We start from the raw sequence: 20,842 nt of genomic DNA on the forward strand, positions 1-20,842 counted from the left end.
GTTAAAGATACCTGATTTCCCGAGGTAGCTTTCTCCCAGAGAACTCCGATTACTCAGACAAGTAAACGCGTCACCAGATTTCTAATCGTTTTTTTTACAATAACAAAGGCCGCAGACGCTCGCTGTCTACTACTATCAGCTGAGTGCAGCTGGATTAAAGAAGAGATCATTGCCCAGAGCAACACGGTCTCATTGTTAAATCAAGTCCACCCAAAATCCAACTAAGACTGTAACCAACAGGCGTCTAAATAAGTCACTTTCTAGCGTGTATTTCTGTAATTTATAAAATGTGAAGATTATTCTGGTTCTGGGCAGCAGAGTGAAGGTCTTTTACAATGAGCAGTATTTCAACTGACTCAGTCCATAGAGAGATGATCTAGGTGCCCATTGTGCCCAACAGCACTATTTAAAATATCAGACTAAGGCTTTGATCAAACATATAAAAATACTTTCTGTGTTACATGTTTAGAAGTTTATTATTGTCCCAACTGACTTAAAACTTTCTCTAAAAATAAAACTAATATCCCTGAAGTGCTGTTAGGCTTTCTTCACCACCAGAAGCCTTGTGTTACTACAGATAAAGTCATGAAAAATAAAGAAAGAAAACAGTACTCCCTGGATAAATGCTCAGAACTGTTTTCAAGATATATATTTATACATATATTCTTCTTTTGCTTGTTAATTTGTGTCCATCTAACCTAAATGAATGCAACTAAATCTACTGTAGGATGATTCATCATTGATATGACCCACACAGATGTATCGTTATCACATCATCATTTTCACACAAATGCAATATACTGTTAAAGTATATATAGTTTAACAGTATAAAATATTATATATTGTAATATATAATATGCAATTACACAAAAAGAACAACACATTCATTGTGTGTTTTGTAGTTCATGCAGTAGGTGCAACCTATTCTCCTCAGTTTATTTGACTGGTCTTAAACCTTACCACAAAGCTCAGTAGTCTTGATTATTTATACCCTCCGCTTCTCCCCACAGAGTTGTACATACATCATTTTTATGCTGAGCAAATACATTTTTATATATGTTGTGGGTGCTTGCAGAATTAACCCTCCCCCGTACTCTATCCACATATAGTCATGCAAGAGGCCATTATGACACACATACACTGCACTGTAGCACTGGTTAATGGTTTCACTAGGAACAAATGTGCTGTAATAGCACAAATGGTTTTTCTTTTTTTTTTTTCAAATGATCACCAGCATTACTTACAAAAACAGGTCTAAAACTCTTTGATGCAGAGCACCACGGATACACTGATCTGATAGAGTGCATAGGACACATATGTAGCAACTAAATAAATGCAATACAATATTCAACCCCAACGACGATGGGCGATGCAAAGTAGTGATTTTATGCAATTCAATGAATTTCATTATTTATTATAGTCAAAAAAATGAAGAAACAAACAAACTTCAGGTGCTCTGTTTGTTTCCAAGTACAGTACACATTTAATACTCCTCGCACACAAAAGAACATTTAAATGCAATATGACAAACTGTGTGCTTTACACTTTGCTGTTCAACAATCTTATAGACAAATAAGAACCCGAGGTTGCAGGCTCTGACTTTTAAAGCTTCCCCTTGTAAAACCTGTGATATTACCACACACTGATTACTGTACATACTGTATGCTGTGCTATGCTCAACTGCAGAGCTCATACAATAGTATACATGTGTGGTGCAAATTACCATTAAGCTTTAGGAAGAACAAATATTTTTGGGAGAGCATCTAATAATCAAACAAGCTAGGTTTTATGTGATAATAGATAAAGAGTAATTTCTTTCCAAACATCTATTGTATCTATTCACACCTGTTCTACTGATGCACTCTCACCACACACAGACAAATAAAGGGAGACTCAAATTTGTTTCACCACTTCAAACAAAAACCCTGGGCCAGAAAATGTGAAAAGCCCGACGTTGCACCACAAAAGCACGGCAGATGTTAGACCAACAAAAAGAAAGAAAACTTGATAAAGATGTTTTTTTCCCTTTTTGTTTGGCTGTTGTTCTCCCTGTGATAAAAGAGACATAAACGCTAAAATGAACTGACAGAGGCAGTGTTATTCACCTGCGGACATAATGCCAATCCAAACCAAATCCAGATTTTAAAAGGAGGAGGACCAACATTGTCAACTCTTTGGTCAATGACTTACTGTAATGTTGAAGTGCTCTCTTTGACCCCCATACGTTTGTCTGTTCCAGTTCTGCCAGGTCCTAACAGTGACTAGTTCTTTCTTCAATTGGCCCACCACCATTGGTGCTGCTTTGATATAGGAGATTTCCATTCTGCAAACTGTGTAAATAGGCAAACTGTCCTACAACAACATGCAGGTTTCTTTCTCATAGGTTTGACATTTGTGAAGGATGATGTTGTTCTTAAATATAAAAAAAGGACATTAAGTTTCTCATATAAAGCTCAATATGTTCTGCACATTCATTCGATTCACAGCATGTTTACCAACATGAGCAGCATCAGGTTACATGTTTTTATAGATAGGCGAGGGCCATTTCTGTAGTGGTAGTTTTTTTATGTTGAGTGTGCTACTTACTCCTACATCATGTACACCCATTGCTTACACAACGCCGGCTGCAGTATTTGATAGCGGACAAATCAAGAAGACCAAGTTAGCAAGGTAGGGTCGACCCTGAATGGTTCAATTTTAGACCTTAACAGAGCATTAGTATCTGCTGCCGCACATTATTGTTGCTGCATTTCTCTGAGCTTACTGTCAGAGCGGAGGCTCGCTGCTCTTTGTAAAGGAAGATGACACAAACAGCAGGATAAAATAGGTCAAAGCCATAGGAGAAAATGTGTGTTTGCAAACTAAAAAACTGTTACAGTAAAGACGTGAAACACAAAAAGCAGTGATCTTGCACACACATACATACGACCGAACAGACTACATGTCTAACACCTCTGTTTTGATTTCACCTTCTGATGCTTGGCAGGCAATGAGTGACGTGTGTCGTTTCCCTGTAAAGATGTTGGAGAATCGATTCTCGGGGTGAGGTAATCATCAATCTTGATATTGAGATGAAGGCACACTCATCCTGACTCATTATACTGATCCTCTGTTTGCACTTAAACTGTCCTCTGGATAATTTACAGAAAGCAACCTTCTATGTAAACGCACTGAATTGTGGCTTAAAGACAGATTTCAGTTTGCCTTTTTTAAATGTTGTGAGGCCATCAATGACCATTAAGCTTAAAAGAGCACATTAAAACACTGGTGGATGCATTCAAACACATAAAATGTATGAAGAGCCTGAACTAAAAATGACTTTGGGGGGTGTGTGCTGCGCTTTCTCTTTAAAAAAAATAATAATAATGAGAAAAGGTCGAACAAACCTGGGTTTTGGTTTTGAGGGGGGAACTGAGGGGAAATAACAAGAGTAACAGGTGAGTGAGGCTTATGTCAGTGTAGAGGTCTGGTGTGGTGAGAGTGAGCTCTGGTCGCCAGTTCCTGGGGTTGCTGCATGAGGAGGATGGCTGAGGGTAAGCGCCTGCGGAGCCGCAAGATGGCGGATGGCTCCCGTGAACAAGATGGTGGCCTTCTCAGATCCAGAATCCAAGTAACCAGGTCCAAAACACAATTCACATCATAAAGCCAGAGGAGGGAAAGCCAGAGACAGATCCAGATGGAGCCAACAATCCAGAGAGGGAGGTCCAGAGTAGAGCCAGGGTCGAGAGCCAGTGAGTAGATAAGGGCCAGAAGCAGAGGTCAAGGTCCAGAGGCAGAAAGGAGTTCACAGCCAAGATAGAGAAGAACAGGACCTGGGTCAGTACTGGCAGGTCAGAAATGGTCACAGAACAGACCCAGTAATGAGTGCTGGAGAGTGACTTCAAGAAGGTGCTGCTCATATCGGGGAGGCACAGGTGGAAATATTTTGATTGATTACAGGTAAGTTGACGAATTCAGGTAAAGAGCAACCAGACATGGCAGTAAATTTCAAAATAAAACAGGAAGTGACTAATGAGTGTGACACAAATAACCTTGGAAGATCACCTTGTAAATTACTATCACGTCATGTGATAGCTAAACATGGACATTTAGCAAAACTATGTCACGTCCTGGGGAAAGAAAGAACGAAAACCAAGAGCGAAGGATAAGAATATATACAGCAACAGGGGAGTTGATGTAGAGGAACAGTAAAACCATATCCCTGTAAAACTGATAACAACCCGCCATGAGACTGCAACACAAGCTGTAAGAGCTACAGAACCTGCTGGAAATATGTTCACAGACCAGAGTCTGGGCATGAAAAAACACTGCAGAGGCTAATATCATGCTCCAACACCACATATCTGCTTGTAATGTGTAACTTAGATTAAAATGAAAAGCCAGATCTGTTCTAACCAGAGTTACATACTGCAAACAAAGCACAATTGATTTTAATTGAGCCGTTAATCCCATTGTGAAATCTGCTCTTATTACGGAATAACTGTTTGCTCTGGTGTTACATTTCAGTATTTGGTCATGATGACTGTGGAGGCAACATGAGTCTGTGGGAGGAGGAGATCTTTTTTTTTTTTTTTTTCCCACAAGGAAAGTATGGTGTTTCAGATGGAGATATGGGGGAAGATATGAGCCACGAGGGAGTGTGGCGTGGGGACACACGAGGTTATTTGTGCAACTAATACTCAACATTGAGCACAGCAGCGACACAGTTTCAGAAACACAGAAAGCAATAATACATATTATTTTTTACAGGTGGTGTCTTTCAAATGTGGAAATTGGCCCCAATTGGCACATAATTGTAATGAATGAAGTAATGGGGATATCCATCTTTTTTATATCGTACGATACGTGACTAATCAAATTCAAGATGTGGATCCGATTGTAACAAAAAAGACAGAACACAAACCAAAATGTTGGACCTGAATCAGCAAACAAATTATCTGGAGCTCTGTACACAAGTACACATCATTCTGGCAAGTGTGGGGACAATTCCTGGCCCGAGCGGTCCAGTGTAGTGGGATTTGGCTTTGCAGAGCTAACAGACTCCAGTGCCATGTGGAGGGGAACTCTGAGCTGGCTGCCATAACGGAAACACCTGAAGCTCAGAGGGAGGGGAATCTGGGATGCGATGGACAATCAGTGAATGAATGAGTGAGCACGCTCTCTATTTGGATCACACAGTCCTCATCGTGGCTGAAACAGACAGTGAGCAAAACCACAATGCAAAACGCACAGCGAAACATAATAGCCTGTTGTTCTTGATGAGAAATGGCTGAGAACGACCTGCCTGGTTCTGATTCATCAGTAGGGCACAGAAATCAGCGGGGACACTGTTCATGCCACCTGATTTCAAACTGGGATCACAGGCCTCTCTTGCTGAGTGCTGTGTCTGATGATGAATGATGTTTAAGTGGGCCTGAGCAACAAAGTGCATTTCCCAAGGTCACAAGCACTGCACACAGTTTGCTTCACCGGAATGAAAACAACAGAGTATAATTCAGCTTGTTGACCCGTAGTTACCTTAGCGTGACCTGCCTTACAGCCAAGGGCACATCTCACAGTGGCTGATGCTTGATTCACTACATGTAAACCAGCTGTATGTTAAGGAACAACTGTCACCTGCGATGGATGCTGTCGCCTGTACAACCCACTGTGCCTTTTCACGACGCTGCTGACCATTATTTGCTGGGAATAAGCTGGAAGCTGGTGTCTGAGAGCATATGGACCAGAGATGGAAGCAGTGGGTGAGTGGGATCACTCATCTGATTCGACAAAAGCGCGGTTCAGATGAGCAGGTGACGGCAATCCGACCACTGGCACCAACATAACGCGTAAAAGCGCATTTTCCCAAAGAGGCCCTCTGTCTCATTTGTTCTTACACATTCGTACAAAGTGACAGTCCACGTTGTCCGTTCAGTTCAGTTGCTCCTTACCTTGCACCCGAACATGAGAGAGAGGGTCCGGTTGCTGCAGATGACCTTACACTGGCACATGACCGGCGAGAGACACTTTAAATTCCTGACAGGCAGAGACATCAGTCCAAAGCCTCACACCAAGACGGACAGCACAGACCACAGCTCGTCGGTCCGCCGCCACACGCTCCACCACGATGCCGTTGGATGAGAGAGACAGGGGGGGAGGAGGAGGAGGAGGAGGAGGTCGCTGCTGCCTGTTCAGAAGGGGGCTGCACGCTTAGATGTGACCGTGGCGACACTCGGGTCCACTGGGCGTGTTTTTGTGCAACTTCAGGTCGTGCATGGTTGTCACGTTTTAAAGCACTCGCTATACGTGGTCATGTTTAACCAAGGATTGACACCGGCAACAATGCTCTCTCTCTCTCTCTCCCTCTCTCCCTCTCTCTCTCTCTCTCTCTCCCACTTGATTGACCGTATAGTGTGCACTAGAGGCGCAGCAGGAATCAGGGTGCGCACTGGAGAGACTGCAGGAGGTGTAGGCGCGCATCAGTTATTCCCTGAGTCAGCATTAAATTATAATGGCACCGGAGCTCTAAAAGAAAAAGAAAACATCAAGGCATGCTCCTCAATAGCTGTGAAGACGGGGAAACATTTGTCTTGCCACATCAAACAATGTGGAGCACCGCAACGTGTTACAGTGGGATTACTGCGCCCCCTGATGGATGATCGAAGATGCGCTGCAGGAATTGTCCAGGGTGCTGAAATGTTTCACATCAGTGCACAAGGCTCCAAAATGTCTTCGTGTTTCCGCCTCGCCGATTGAGCCAAAACCAAGTGTCACGGAGCCGTCGCTCAAGGTTATCGCCAGCGTCATAGATAAGACCAAATACCACATGTGGGCATTTTCTAACAAAGACAGAACAGAAATCCTTCACAGCAGCTAACAGGGAGGATCTGCATGCATGTCCCTGTGAAACAAGTGCATTCACAAACAATGAAGTGAAGTGAATAACTCACTAGAACATATAGATTCAACTGCTGCTGCACAACAACATCAGCATGTCTTTAATATTCACTAACCTTCTTATGTAAATAGGAAGATTAGTGAATATTTGTTCATGACTGCATGAATATAGTATTTGCACTTATCACACAGGAGCTGTTAAGAGTTTAATTTCAGCGGGTTTAAGGTAACTAATTCAAATTTGATGTGTTTGACAAAGTGCAAATTAAAAATTCTGGTGTAAAGCTTCTTAGGAACAATCAAATTGCTTTAAACTGTGACAGTAGTTCACCGAAGCACTGACAGAAAGTTTCCTTTTTATTTGTAAAAGTGTTAAACATACAAACAAATTTAAAATTATAAAATGAATTCATGTTAAAATTATACAAGATGACTTTACTTTTATTTCTTTGGTCTTACTGTTCACTTAAATACATAGCATCACCCCATACCTACAAATAAAAGCAGTTTAAAATATTATTATATTATCATTATTATTTGTACTTTTTGAGGATAACCAGCAATACTAATATAATCTTTTAAATGTTTTTAGGCAGGTTGTGTGTGATTGTGCTGACATGCTAAGCCCACAGGGTGGAGTAAGAGAACCAGGTAGGCTGTATTTAAATATTGTGCATTCATCTCAGGACTGACTGCGGCGCAGGGCTCAACACTCCTGGGTGACGTCAGCGTTAAATCGAACACAGACTGTTCCAAATACACCAGTGTGCAGCTGAGTCTTTTTTTTTTTTTTTTTAACCTCATCACCCTCCCAGAGCGTTAGGGATATCCTGGGAAATCTGCAATGTGCCAAATTCTGTACATCAGCAGGTTTGTCACAGGCTTTCAGAGGAAGGCCGCTCGTTTCAACACTAGTGGCACTTGTTTAGTTAAAACGCTCTTTACATTGAAATCTCCTGCACTGTAAATCAACAGATCAATGTACTGTATTGTATAATAATACGATTTCCAGAACAAGGACATGAATACCCTATTCAGCTCTCAGGTCCTCTGTAATATTTAGCTTTGTGTGTATGTATGTTTCAGTGTGTGGGCATAGTGGTCCTCACATAGTTTTTTTTTAGTACTCTGATGTATTAAGAGCCATTTCTTCACAGTAGATAAGACTTTAAACGTTTATCCCTCATCAAATACAAGGAGAGAGTGAGAAGACTTTTCAAACCCGTAACAGTTTCCATGGATATTGCTTTCTAAAAATGAAAACTCTGCCCTTGACTGCAGCAGTGAATACATTTTAATAAGGGACTCTAGCATTGACCGTACACTGAAAAAGATCGCAACGATGAGTAACAGACTTACAATAGGCCACCTCTACGAGCTCCCACAAGGTGGTTCCACACATTACTCTTTTTTTAATGTTGCGTCACACAGTTTCTGTGCATGTTCCTCTTAATCAAACTGCACTATGAAAGACAGTGACCGAGTTCTTAACCCAAGGTTATTAGGAGGGATCTAATGACAATATCCTATCATCTAATCAGCACTCTGTCATGTTGCAAATGTTTTATACAATATACAAACGGGAAGGATACAAGAAAGGAAGCCTTATTTAGTTATAGGCAATAACACAACGTATTCTTGCTACAGTTATTATGGGGTGTATCATTTATCAGCTGTAACAAATGGTTTTAAAGTTTCAAAAACATTTCAATACATTGACCTACACTTAGTTTGGCTCTAGCAGCATTTTGAGAAACTAATACCTAGTGATGGCTATGACTAACATTATCTATTACCAACACAGGGACAGTATAATTTGTATGCTGTCATATACTGTAAGTGACTTCCCTCTTCCACTACAGTATTATGTAAGCGTGGGAGTCACATGGAAACCTGAACTGTGGTGTTCCAGCTTTGAGTATAGCATTAACATCCTAACGCTGCATTGTGTGAAAGAGAGTGAGTGAGAGAGAGAGAGAGAGAGAGAAAGAGAGGGCGAGAGAGAGCGAGAACCCCAAAAGAGCCAGTGTTTCCATGACAACATCTGCAGGGGGTGGCCAATCTCTAACAAGTAGTCCACTTGTCAGCGGCATTCTGGTCAACAGATCAGTAACGTTGCTGCATCTCTCACGGGCGACTGTGTGCGTTAAAGCAGGTGCCTCATGCTGCTGCTGCACGCGACACCAGTGTGACACATGCCAGTGTTTTCTCAAACACACAGCGAATATCAAGAAGCACTGCGACCATTAGAGCATATTCACCACTGGCTGTTACAGCAGGTCACAAAGTCTGCAAGTGCCACTATTTGTGCTAAACCTAATACACTGTATGCAAAACCAGATGTGCCATTTTCTCATATTTTCTCCTGGCCACTTGTGCTTTCGGCAGCCATCTTTGAATCTTGTCATCAAAAGTGGTTGAGAAAAAGACATCCGATTAATAATTTAGCTTTACGTAAGTAGTAGAGGAAATTAAAGCATGATCAAAAGCCCACGTAAATGCCCCTGACTGTATCAGTACTGATGGCTTTGATCCAGATTCTAGCTAATCCCTTTTGTTATATCTCTGTTTGCAGTTTGAATCTGCTGAACCTTAATTTTAGATTAGCTCCATTTATTAGTTTAGATGTGATCTGTAATTGCTGATGAACTTTGTCAAACTGTGGATTTAATATTATTTCTAATATTAATATTTACATCTTATACACAAGTCTTAATTATAATGGAGCTTCCTTTTAAAAATATGCAGATTCATATACTGATCCATCTCAGATTGAACTGTATACAGGATATTTTTATAAAAAATTTAATTACACAACAGAGTTTAGGCCTTTTTTTGAAGAACTGGTAATTCTGCAGTAATTAGAATTATATTACGTACATACATAATAAGGAACTCAAATGTATGCATCAGAAATGGGAAGGGATTGTCTTGTATCATGATACTTGTGAGGAACGAGCTAGAGTTTCATGCCCGTTCTCTCTCTCACTCTTTTATCCTCGCTGAAGTTTTTCTAAACAATTCATTTACAACATCGATTATGATGTAAAACTGATGATTTTCCGCTCTGATATCATTTCAGACTGCAGCACATTCAAGCTACCACATCCAGTGTATTTTTGACCGACGTCAAGTAAAGAAAGCACTGCTTCTAAATTAATCAGAACAGTGCATCGCCGCCTAACTTGGGAGCAAGTGAATGAGAATCCTTCTTACACAACAAGCCTCCAGTCTTGAGCCTTCAATAAGATCCAGCACTCAGAAGCTTTGACACTGAAATAATCTAACTAAAGTGCAAACACAACGGGGAATCTCCTGAGGCGTTGAGACTACCTCAGCTCTACTTACTAGGAAAACACCCAAGGTGAGAATTGTAGTATTCACACCTACACAGAACCTGTTATATCAGATTCCTTTCTGCTGGAATATCTGATTTCACCTATTCTTTTAGCAAAAAAATGAATAACAAAAATGTACAAGAAGCAGTGTTTCCCATGGGATTTGGTTCAGCAGTGATGACCTGTATCTATGTGTGGTAGTGGAGCAATAGCTTAAACCACCACAAAGTTATACAGGGTTATTCATGGTCTACTTGTTCATTTATTTTGGAGTATTTTGGACATTTATTGAGGGATTTCTCAAGTTTTCTACTGAGAGCTAACCTCACAAACGTGCAACATTTTCCCAAGGTTCAGTAGTATTCCCTAAAGATGTCAGTAATTTAGGACACTGTCAAACTATCTGTTTAATTAGATGCAGAGTCACAGTAATTAATGTGAAATAGGAAGGTATCACTGTGGAATAGGCTTAAACCCACAGGACGAACTAGTTGTCATTGAACTTGGCTTGCATGAACATCTGAAAATGTTCACTTTGTTTAACTTACTGTATGTTATGCACTCACTGGCCACTTTATTAGGTACACCTGTACAATCTAAGGTAATCCACATATGAAACATTAGTACGACTTCACCACCAACTATGATCTTAATAATAAACGTACAGTAGAAGTATGACCTTTCTGACAGTTTCAACACTGGAAAAACTACAATCTGGTAAAAGTAGAATTTGTGGCACTGCTGCTGTATTGGATTGCATTAGATTGTACAAGTGTACCTAAGTGGCCAGTGAGTGCATTTCTTCATCCTTAACAAAGCTGTAAGCTACATGGGTTAATAAATGTACATTAGTGAAGAAAACTATTTGCCACCTGTTCTGGTGATAAAAATAAAAAAAATCAACGCAGCTAGAATCCAAAAACACTAAGGATGCAACATCACATTTTTAAAAATATCCTGAATGTTGAGGTGTGATAACTTGGATTTGCTAATGAGGGTAGACATTTTTGCACAACAAGTGTTGAGAAGAAAGCTGCAAATTAAAAATAATAAAGTGACTATTAGAAATTAGAAATAAAAAAATAATAAGTATAAAACTGGCAGAAACCCTTTAGCCTTCAGTGCCATTATTTTTGCTAAACTACAGCCCTGAATCTGTAGAAGTGCAGGGTTTAGAGTCCTTCAAGTTCTTGGCAGGGCAACACAGACTAAATCACAGCCACCATTAAATAACAAACACAAACTGAAGCACCAAGAATTGGCCAAAGACAGATTACTCACTCCACTCTGGGCTGATGGTTGGATTCTTCATGGACACAGGGCACGCTAGTTTGACTCAGGCGAGGTGGTAGAGGGGTAATAATGTGGCCCGCTACCATCAGTAGTATCATTCAGTGTACATAGGAGTAGGAGAAACACTAAGAAGTAAAATGTAGTAAAAATGAGGTCTATCAAATGCATGTTAAATGCATCTTAACAAAGTACTATTCTATACTAAATTAGAGTCTCTCTTCACCCTTAAACCCCGCTCCTCCTTCCCCATACGTTTCAGAGGAATTCATTCGTCTTGGTACAATGAACAAAACAATATTAAACCAAAACCCTGGACACTCTCACTCCTAGAGTCCTGCCTTAGATCAGCTACGTGTCCAACAGTAGCACTTAAGGGTTGCTATAAAGGCAAATGGTAATGTTTCACATCTGATATTCGTGGTTCTGTCTCTTGCAAAACCATCCAGCTGTGTAAATTTAACATGCCAGAATGGAGTCATCGCCGACAGACTAGAGCGATGCATTATGCATGAATATAGTGCGCATGCTACACCTTCAACACACTTCAGAAGACATAAAATCGATTAGCCTGGGAGTGCTCTTGTTTTATCCTTTGGTTGCTTTAAATATGCTTTGAGACAGCTATGAAATGGTTAAACTGAGCTCCTGGGAATAATTATCTGCATCCCCCTCAATGGCGATAAGAACATTACACCATAATCACGAAAAGTCCAACAGATGATCTTCTTCCTGTGACAAGCGAGGAATGTCTCACAGAAACCACAGGTCTAATTCTGTGCAGCTATCACCTCACTTCCTCTGTCGCAGTCTCATTCTTCTGTGCCTCCTCCCACACTAAAGACAACAGCACTGTGCTGTCCACAATGCTGAGGCCGTCCTCTGCCAGCTGTCTTCCATCTCAGACCTAAACATGTATAGTGGTAAAAATGTGGACAAAAGAACACTATGGACTGTGAAGTGAGGCTCCAACTGGTACCAAAATCTGGCCATCGTAAGCCAGAACCACCCACAAGCTAAAAGGCTTCCTCCCAGCCTGTCTGCTCTTTAAAGCAGCCACCATCCACCGTAATATTTAACCTTACGAGCATCTTAACGAACATGCTCGCTTTTCTGTAGGCACTAATATTATGCACGGTATTCACTGTGTAGCTCTAAACTTAATTTATTTACAGTTCTTTCATGTCTTACTATCTCTTCACCAAGTTAAAGCAGTTATAATGAGACTACACTTACTGATGGAAATAGAAATGCTTTTTTTTTTTTTTTGCCTGGGGACGTCACTACAGCCCAGTCTATAATTAGACATGAAATTAGCTTTGTGTCGTTGTGTGAATTTTCTAGTATGGCCATTACCAGGACTTACTTAGTGGACAGTACATTGCTATCCAAGTTTATGCTTTAACATACAACCTTGATTCTTCTTTAATTAGGGCGCAGAGAGCTGGTTCATTACCTTACTTGCTGCCACAGAGATGCTGCACATTGGTAACAGTTAACACGATGTATAATTGGTTTAATTTAGTATAACAAGAGTGATTTGTCCATATTGTTTCTCTATGTACCTATATATTCTGGTGCAAATGAGCAGTTTTCTTTACGGATGCTTCTTTGTGTGCTAGAGAAGAGTTACAGTATGAGATGTGCTTTAATTATAATCGGCTCACACTGAAGCTCACAGGCCTGCAGGCTCTGCACCTTGCTGTGTGCACATTCTCAAAGTTATAAATTGCCTCCCACTTTAAACAGTGTAAAAGTATATATTTTTGGAGTTACCTCTGATGAAATGCAACAAAGAGGCTCAGAATACCGCTGATACTTTGGCTCTGCATTTAGTGAGCACAGCGTGGCACCAGTCTGGTCAGCCATGGCACTGCTTCTAGCCAAGATGATAAAAACAGAGCCACCAGGTGCCAACAGGTGCATGGTTGTATTTATACTCCAGTCGCTTGCCACAGTTATCTGAAAATGATCCATGTTGCCATGAGATTTACACACAGACTGTTTTCATCAAATTCTGTTGCAAGCATAACTAAGTACTGGTGTGTGACTTGAAACTGCAGGAAACACCACCAACAAATGGACAGAGAATGTCACGTGCTTACTGGTATGTGCAGCGTCTTTGGGCAGATGCAGGCTTCCTTGACAATATGAATTGTCTCTGTGGTACAGTTTTATTTTGGGCAGCGACAATTAGGAGAAACTAAAGTAACAGTAGTAGGCTGTCTGGCTAGGACTGACATAAGAGCATAGCAATTAACAGCTTACCATAATTACCCAGTGTGCTAACTAGTAAGCAATGTTTGGTTACTATCTAGGCTGTTATCAGAGTCGCAGAAAAGAGGAAAACGAGGAAGAGGACCATAAAATAAAATGCAGAGAACTGGAGCAATCTGCTTTTTGAAAGTTACCATTAACACACCTTTACACTACGTTACTCTTCAAGCTCTCTGCAAAAGTAAAATAAGCTCTCTCACTAACTAGAACTCAAAGAAGTAATGAAGCTAGTGTTTGCCATTTTATTGTTAGAAATAAGATGATCAATGAACTCATATTATTCAGCTGGCAGTCATACAAGTCCAAGCCATGACACCCTCTTTACCATGTTTGACAGATGAAGTGAAATGCCTTGAGTTATGAGCTCTTTGTATTTTTTTGACAGTTTAATTTATCTATCGCTCCAGCACAGACCAATCTCTGTCTCAGGTGTCACATAACACTCAACACAAGAATTCACAAGAACTCTTCAACATTTCCAGAAGTACTCGCTGAAACTTGGTTGTCTGAAGGTGTGCACCTTGTGCTGACTCTACTGAGGTTATATAGGCATTGTATAGTGTTGATGGTTGTCTCTAATACAGACGTGGATAAATCTATTGGTACCCTTCAACAACAACAAAAAAAAAAAGAACAGAAAAAGAAAGAATGCATAACTTTAAACAGATGAAAAGGAACAGACTTTGCTTTTGCTTACGTTTCGATTGAACTCAATTAAACTCACAAAACAAATCAAAATTAGTTTTGGACAGAAAAGACTGTGAAAAACTGCTTAATAGTGATAATGAAAACTCTTCACTGTAATTGACACAACACACGTTCACAGATAAGAAAATTACTATATAGAAAAGCATTTAAAGGCTTTAAGACGATCTCAATGCAGCTAGATCCGTAGGACTTATAGCCAAAGTTGCAGAATGTGGCTGTAAGAAGGAAATGCGCATATGGTAGAAAAGGACCAAGGACAACTTCCAAAGAGATAGACGCTGAAGTCCAAGATCAGTGTATTAGAGCATCGGTGTCTGATCGTACCATTGGTTGCTTTTCGAGAAACTAGGCTCCATAGGGGACCTCACTGTTGAAAGAAAAACATAAAGAGGCCAGACTGGAATTGGCTAAAATGCAGACTGACACGCCGCAATGCTTCTAAGAGAATGTACTTTAGACAAATGCTTTATGGCAGGTAGCACGTTCACAGACAAAAAGTGAGGTGGTTACTGAAGTGGCTTTTGATTAACTCTGATTTAAATCTTATTGAGCACCTATGGAAAGAGATGGAACATGCGGCCTGGTAAAGACTTTAAATCTGAGACAGTGTGTTCAAGAAGAGTGGCTTGAACTCCCTGTTGATTGGTGGAGAAGTCTCAGAAATCGCTTATCTGCGTGTGCTTTTGTCACTTTCAAGTTTTTTCAGAGATAATTCAAGTATCCTCTGTTTTTGCGGATAATTACCTACAAATTCATCCATGTCTCTATGCACCTGCATGATTCTTGATTCTTATTCTTCCTTCATTCACTCTGTTCTGGTCTTCCCTGGTCACATTTCCCAAACACAGTAACAAACACCAGTTTATTCTAGTTGCTCAGCTTCACGTTGGCCTACTTTACTGGCACCTTCTAAGTCTAATTACACACTTTGCTGGCTTCATGCCTGAAAAAAAAAAACATTTGAATGAAAAGCATGATATGAGCTAATGAATCAGTTCCAGAAATTTATTTTTGGGCACTTTTAACCTTTATTTCATAGTGAATGGTGAAGAGAAAGATTGGAAACATGAGGGAGAGAGATAGAGAGTCACGTGCAACAAGGATCCCCAGTTGGGCTCCAACATTGCAGCTATATGACATGATCTGTAACTATTCAGTTACCAAGATGCTCCTGACTCCAGGTCCACTGATAAGTCATTTTCTAAAATTGGGGTACATTTATTTCCTCTGATGTGGATGCAAACACCTCAGTGAGACGTGATTTTAACTTTCAGGTGCACAGTCAAAACAACAGTGATATGTCAGTGTGCTATACGTTGACTGTTCCATATATTCCAATCACAAAATCAATAAGAAATCATTCTCCTTTATCAAATTGCTTGCAGAATAAACCTGCACAGTGAATTCCACCTGCTGAAGCTAACGGACTATATTTGTGTTCACATTTGCAATTACAGCTCTAATGTGCATAATGACCGGTGCAGGGTTCCTTTAGACCACTGATGAACATGCACAATTGTTAGTGGCATCTTAATGTCGTAACACTCAACCAGCACAGTATCAGCTCTTCATGTCCACTGAGCTAATTAAGATGGGAGGAGATATGGACACACACAATTGCACATATAAATATACATATGTATACACACACAACAAAATGGGACGTCTAATAGTCTGGGCGTGGGAAGAAAACCCGTTCCTTCACCTCTAACCCTGAAGGTGATGCTAAACCTTTAACCCTAAACACGAAATGACCTCCTTCAAAGTGACGCCATTCTGCTTTTTGTGAATTTTTCACAGACACTGAGGCTCGTGTCCTAGCGTCCTCACAAAGTGAGAGGTGCACACAAATATCAATTGTGTTCAAATATTGCACATATAGAGGAAACTACCCAAACGTAGAATAGGACGATAGCTTTCTTCAATCTGAAATGCTTTAATCAACAAGTCTAGCAGAGTTTTACTCCTTCGGCATACCTAAACATGTTCACTGGTACATACACACCCACATGTTCCAGGCCACGCTCATACGTGATGCTCAAAGTGCATGATTAAACCTACCCAGAGCAAATGCACAAGGAAATAAAAGCAATGCTCATACATATAATTCTGATTAATCTATGACAGTAGAGGAAATTGCAAAATGTTCGATGCAGTATACACAAATGTAGATGCAGATCTCCCTAAAGCCTGCCAGACTGACTAGCAGACTTTAGGCTAACATGCAAAACAGAGGCAGCAACATAGAGATGGAAGGAGAAGGACGACACAAACAGAGAGGTGAATTTACCTACCACACACGGGCAGAGGGAAGGGAGCTTAGTGCGGCCCTTCATGAGCGAGAGACAGAGGAAAAACAGCCTCCCAGACACCCGCAGTAGAGGAGGAGAGGGATGGGGAGAAGGAGAGAGAGAGAGAGATGGGAGGCTGGGGAAGGGTAAGGGGAAATTAAAAAAAGAGGGAGGGGAGAAAGGGAAAGGGATGGGGGGGTTATCGTAGCAGACGAGGAGAGAGACTTTTTCCTGGAAGCCAGAGTTGGTGGTGTTGATATTTCTTGATTTTAAAGACAGGGGTCTGCACAGAGAGAACTGGCAGCTTGCTCCAGCCGTGACTCATAAAATATGTTTGTTAGTGACGGTGAGCGAGGGAGGGGAGAGAAGGAGACATAGAGACGGGAGAGTAAACCTCTAAAATATTCTTCTTCTTGGGTGCTGCCATCCACGCGGCTCCTTGCCCTCGCTCTCAACACAACACACGCATTGCATACATCACGACACGTATGCAATCATCAAGTGAAGGCTAAATCCTAATATGACGATTTAAAAGGAGGGAGGTTTTGACACAGATATTTCTGTTACGCAACTATTATGTAATTACATATTTATCTCTTTGCAGCCAGTGTTTTAACTGTGACCTACATGCTTATTTGTGAGGTGCTAATTCTATTCATTGGCATCATTTCTGTCTTGACATTGGTCAGAACAGTTCTACTGCTCACACTAAAAGACAGCAAACAAATCAACCAAGCTTATGTCTTCAAGTCCACACTTACAGTACATTTGATTTTCTGAATCCTAAATTATGAAGTGATTAGTTGATAGAACAAAATATGGTTTATGGTTTTAAATTGTTAATCAAATTTAAGGTTATGAACAGTTCATCAGAGAATATTTGTCAATGCAAGAAAGAAATGAGGTCTTTCCTGTCATCATCTTTTCCACCATCTGCAATACATAATACTGTGAAAAGATTCAGAAACTCTGGGGAAATCTGTGCATAAAGGCCAAAGGTGGAAACCACAGCTGAATGTGACCTTTGAGCCCTCAGGCATAATTGCATGAGAAACAGTCATGCTTCTGTGATGAATATAGCCACATGGGCTCAGAAGTACTTTGAAAAACAATGGAAATGCAACTTGAAACTCAAGTTGCAAGAAAAACTAATGGCACTGTTTGCAGTTTCCTGGGCTTTTTTAATGGTTTCCTGTTTAACCATAAGCGAAACACTGACACACCTCTGGACCTGTAGAGTTTATCAAGGTCTCCTACAGGGATGATGTCAGGGTAGCTGTTCACAAGCTGAGGCTTAGAGGAATCTGGGCGATGCAGCAGGAAAAAATATCTAAGCATCAAAGTAAATCTACTACAGAATGGCTTTGGAGACACAACATCCACCTTTTGGATTGGGCCAGTCGGAGCCCAGATCTCAAGCCATTAGAGATGCTGTGGAATGACATGAAAGGAGGCGTTCCCACTGTGGCTGAGCTGAAGCAGTTCAGAATCACTTCTGGTTATAAGTTCAATTTCACAGACTTCAGGTCAGTGAAACAGTGACTTCTGTCATCAACATCATCCTCTAACACTGTTTATGCACCTGAAACTACTCTATCTACTTTTAGCAGGGATATGCTGGGCCAATATGCTGCTTGTGTATATTGATTAAATATTTATTTGAGTGAATCCAATTCACTCTTGTTTTCTCTAAAGGTTATAAATTAGTCATACTCTGTCTTTTTCAAGTTGTTACATATTGTTGACTGTAACATGAAAGTCGCTTTATTTCCTAATGTCCCAAAATGGATGAATATATTTTTGCATTACAAAAGGCTTGGCAATATCCAAAGCCTTTATTTACAGTATTTGATGTCATTTTGATTTACATATAATTCATCTTCAAAACTAGAGTGATAGCTTCCAGTGTGGTTGGCTGGGCGTTCTTTTTCATTCTTTTCAAAGTGTGTGACAGTGTTTAGCGCCTTATTATCCGACTGTACTGATCCATATCAGTTTAAAACAACACATATAACACATATATAAGTGGAACTGCAAACCTGTTTGTCTCCAAGTCAAACTCTATTTAGGCATTTCTAGTTCTTGCCTACAAAACACATCTAGTCCAAATTGAACATTTTGCATATTTGTTTACTATAATTGTAATGGATTACTGTTGTGTTTCACAGCTGTGCTGTGTGGTCAGTCTTTGAAGCGTAGACACGCTTGACCAGTTTTTACAATATAACCTTTGTTTGTACCACTAATTCAATCAGTGTAGTCAGTATCTACACTGAATATAATTCTGTGTCTAATCTGATCCATGTACTAGCTTAATTGGCATCATAATGGGTGTATTTGTGTGTAGCTGCAGTTCCTGCCTTCTCCTTGGCCACATCTCTTGCTGCTGCTCGGCCATATTAAGGGGGAAGCAAGGGTATAAACAGAGCAAACGCACCGTGACCCTACTGGACTGCTTCACGGTGGACTGCTGACGGGTGATGGATGGGTTATGACACCTGCAGAGGTTAGGCCCAAAGCCCTCTGGACCTCAGCGACACACTGAGCTGTGGCTTCTGCATCAGCTTCACTTTCTGTGACTAAAGACAACTGGAGTCCATTGTGACATTTCCATCTGGAGTGAGGCTCATACTTTGTAGAACAGTGTCAATCGCTGCGTAACCCGCGGATGCAGCCGCATAAGACCAAACATTAATTTTCTATTCTCTACATTCATGAGCATTTTCTGCTGCTGCCTACACAGAGGTCATCCTCCTACCTGAACACTGTGGGCTTCACATTATCAACACCCTTCAATGGCAGCGCCCTCTCTATCTCTCCCTATCTCTCTTTTCCTCTCTTCTCTCCCTCCCTTCCTCCTTTCATCTCTGTTCTCTCCATGATGATACCCCTGCCGTGTTGTCATGGCAACAATCGGGCCCCGATTGCTTGGTTGCTAGGCAACTGACATCACCTATAAGAGGAACATGAAGATACAAAAGCCAGAGACAAACAAAACACACAAAATATGTGAGCTTGTACTTTGCTGTGTTGAGTGTGTGAGCTCTCTCACTGTCATTAGCTCACGTCGTGTTTTTCATTCAAATGTTGAGGGTTTTTTTTTTTTGTATTAGTCAGCAAGGTGTATCATTGGACTTAGAAAGCATATAATTCAAATATGTCTTCTACTCTGGGAAGTCTTAAGCTCTATGCCAAACAGACCCTATGAGCTCAATTTCAGAGCCGAACATTATGAGGCTGTGACAAAAAATGAATAACTTGTGACTAACTGACCCAGTAATTCATTAATTGATTATCAGAAAAAGTCCATGACATAACTGAATGCAGGTCATGTAAGTACTCTAAGGCTCGGCCTAATATAGAGCAAAGTAGTGTCCAAGCATCCCGCTGTTGGACAAGATAGCAGCTGAAATTTGATCATATCCGTGAGCTAGATTGTCATGGACTTTTGTGCTGTAGTTTAACAATGTGCCACAAGGTGTCATTGTGTGCTGTATTGAAAGAAATGATCACAGCACTGTACTAAAATCTGATCCCATTTGCAAGGCTAATGCAAGTGCTGTTCACATCGAAGACATCAGAACCACCGCTCTCGTCATTCTTGCTTTTGTCATTTCCTCCCATCTTACTCTTTTCAGCACTTGCTCACATCCACTCCCATACTTACACTGTCAAATACAGTCATATCACACACATGCATAAAATGCCTGTAGTGTGATAATATGGTTTTATCACAAGCCGACCTGGTGGGAAGAAGACTAACTGTATTGAATCTACTCTTATCATTAAATATACATCACCATTTTACTGATATTCCTGTTTCTCAGTATTGTTTACACCCCCGACACAACAATTTGTCGTGTTCCTCCTCTAGTGTCAGGACAGAACAGCATGTCTGCCTCAGTCCTCCTCCTTGTCCACCATAGCAGGTTCATGTTTCGCCATTAGCCTTCTCACTCAATGTGAGATGACAAAGTCTCATCCCAAACATCCAATGATGGATCTGATCTGTCACCTGTCATATGGACAATTTCAGGATGGACAGTGATGCTGACAGCCAAA

The 20,842-nt window shown here is 40.7% G+C and overlaps 1 protein-coding gene across 3 annotated transcripts in view; it reads right to left on the minus strand.

Moving 5' to 3' along the window:
• The window catches only part of LOC113171103 (disks large homolog 4), a 57,204-nt gene that overhangs the window by 30,233 nt on the left and 6,129 nt on the right, over positions 1–20,842 (minus strand). Inside the window, exon 1 of one of the 3 annotated variants that reach the window (XM_026373477.1) lies at positions 5,931–6,032. The exons of 1 other annotated variant lie outside the window; for it this stretch is intronic. In XM_026373477.1, the coding sequence (XP_026229262.1) occupies positions 5,931–6,032 (102 nt within the window). Of the gene's footprint in view, positions 1–5,930; positions 6,033–20,842 lie in introns of those variants that run through there. One more of the 3 variants, XM_026373479.1, reaches the window with a different exon arrangement.

Source organism: Anabas testudineus, chromosome 14 (genome assembly GCF_900324465.2).
Source record: "Anabas testudineus chromosome 14, fAnaTes1.2, whole genome shotgun sequence".
In the NCBI taxonomy this organism is placed as follows: domain Eukaryota; kingdom Metazoa; phylum Chordata; class Actinopteri; order Anabantiformes; family Anabantidae; genus Anabas; species Anabas testudineus.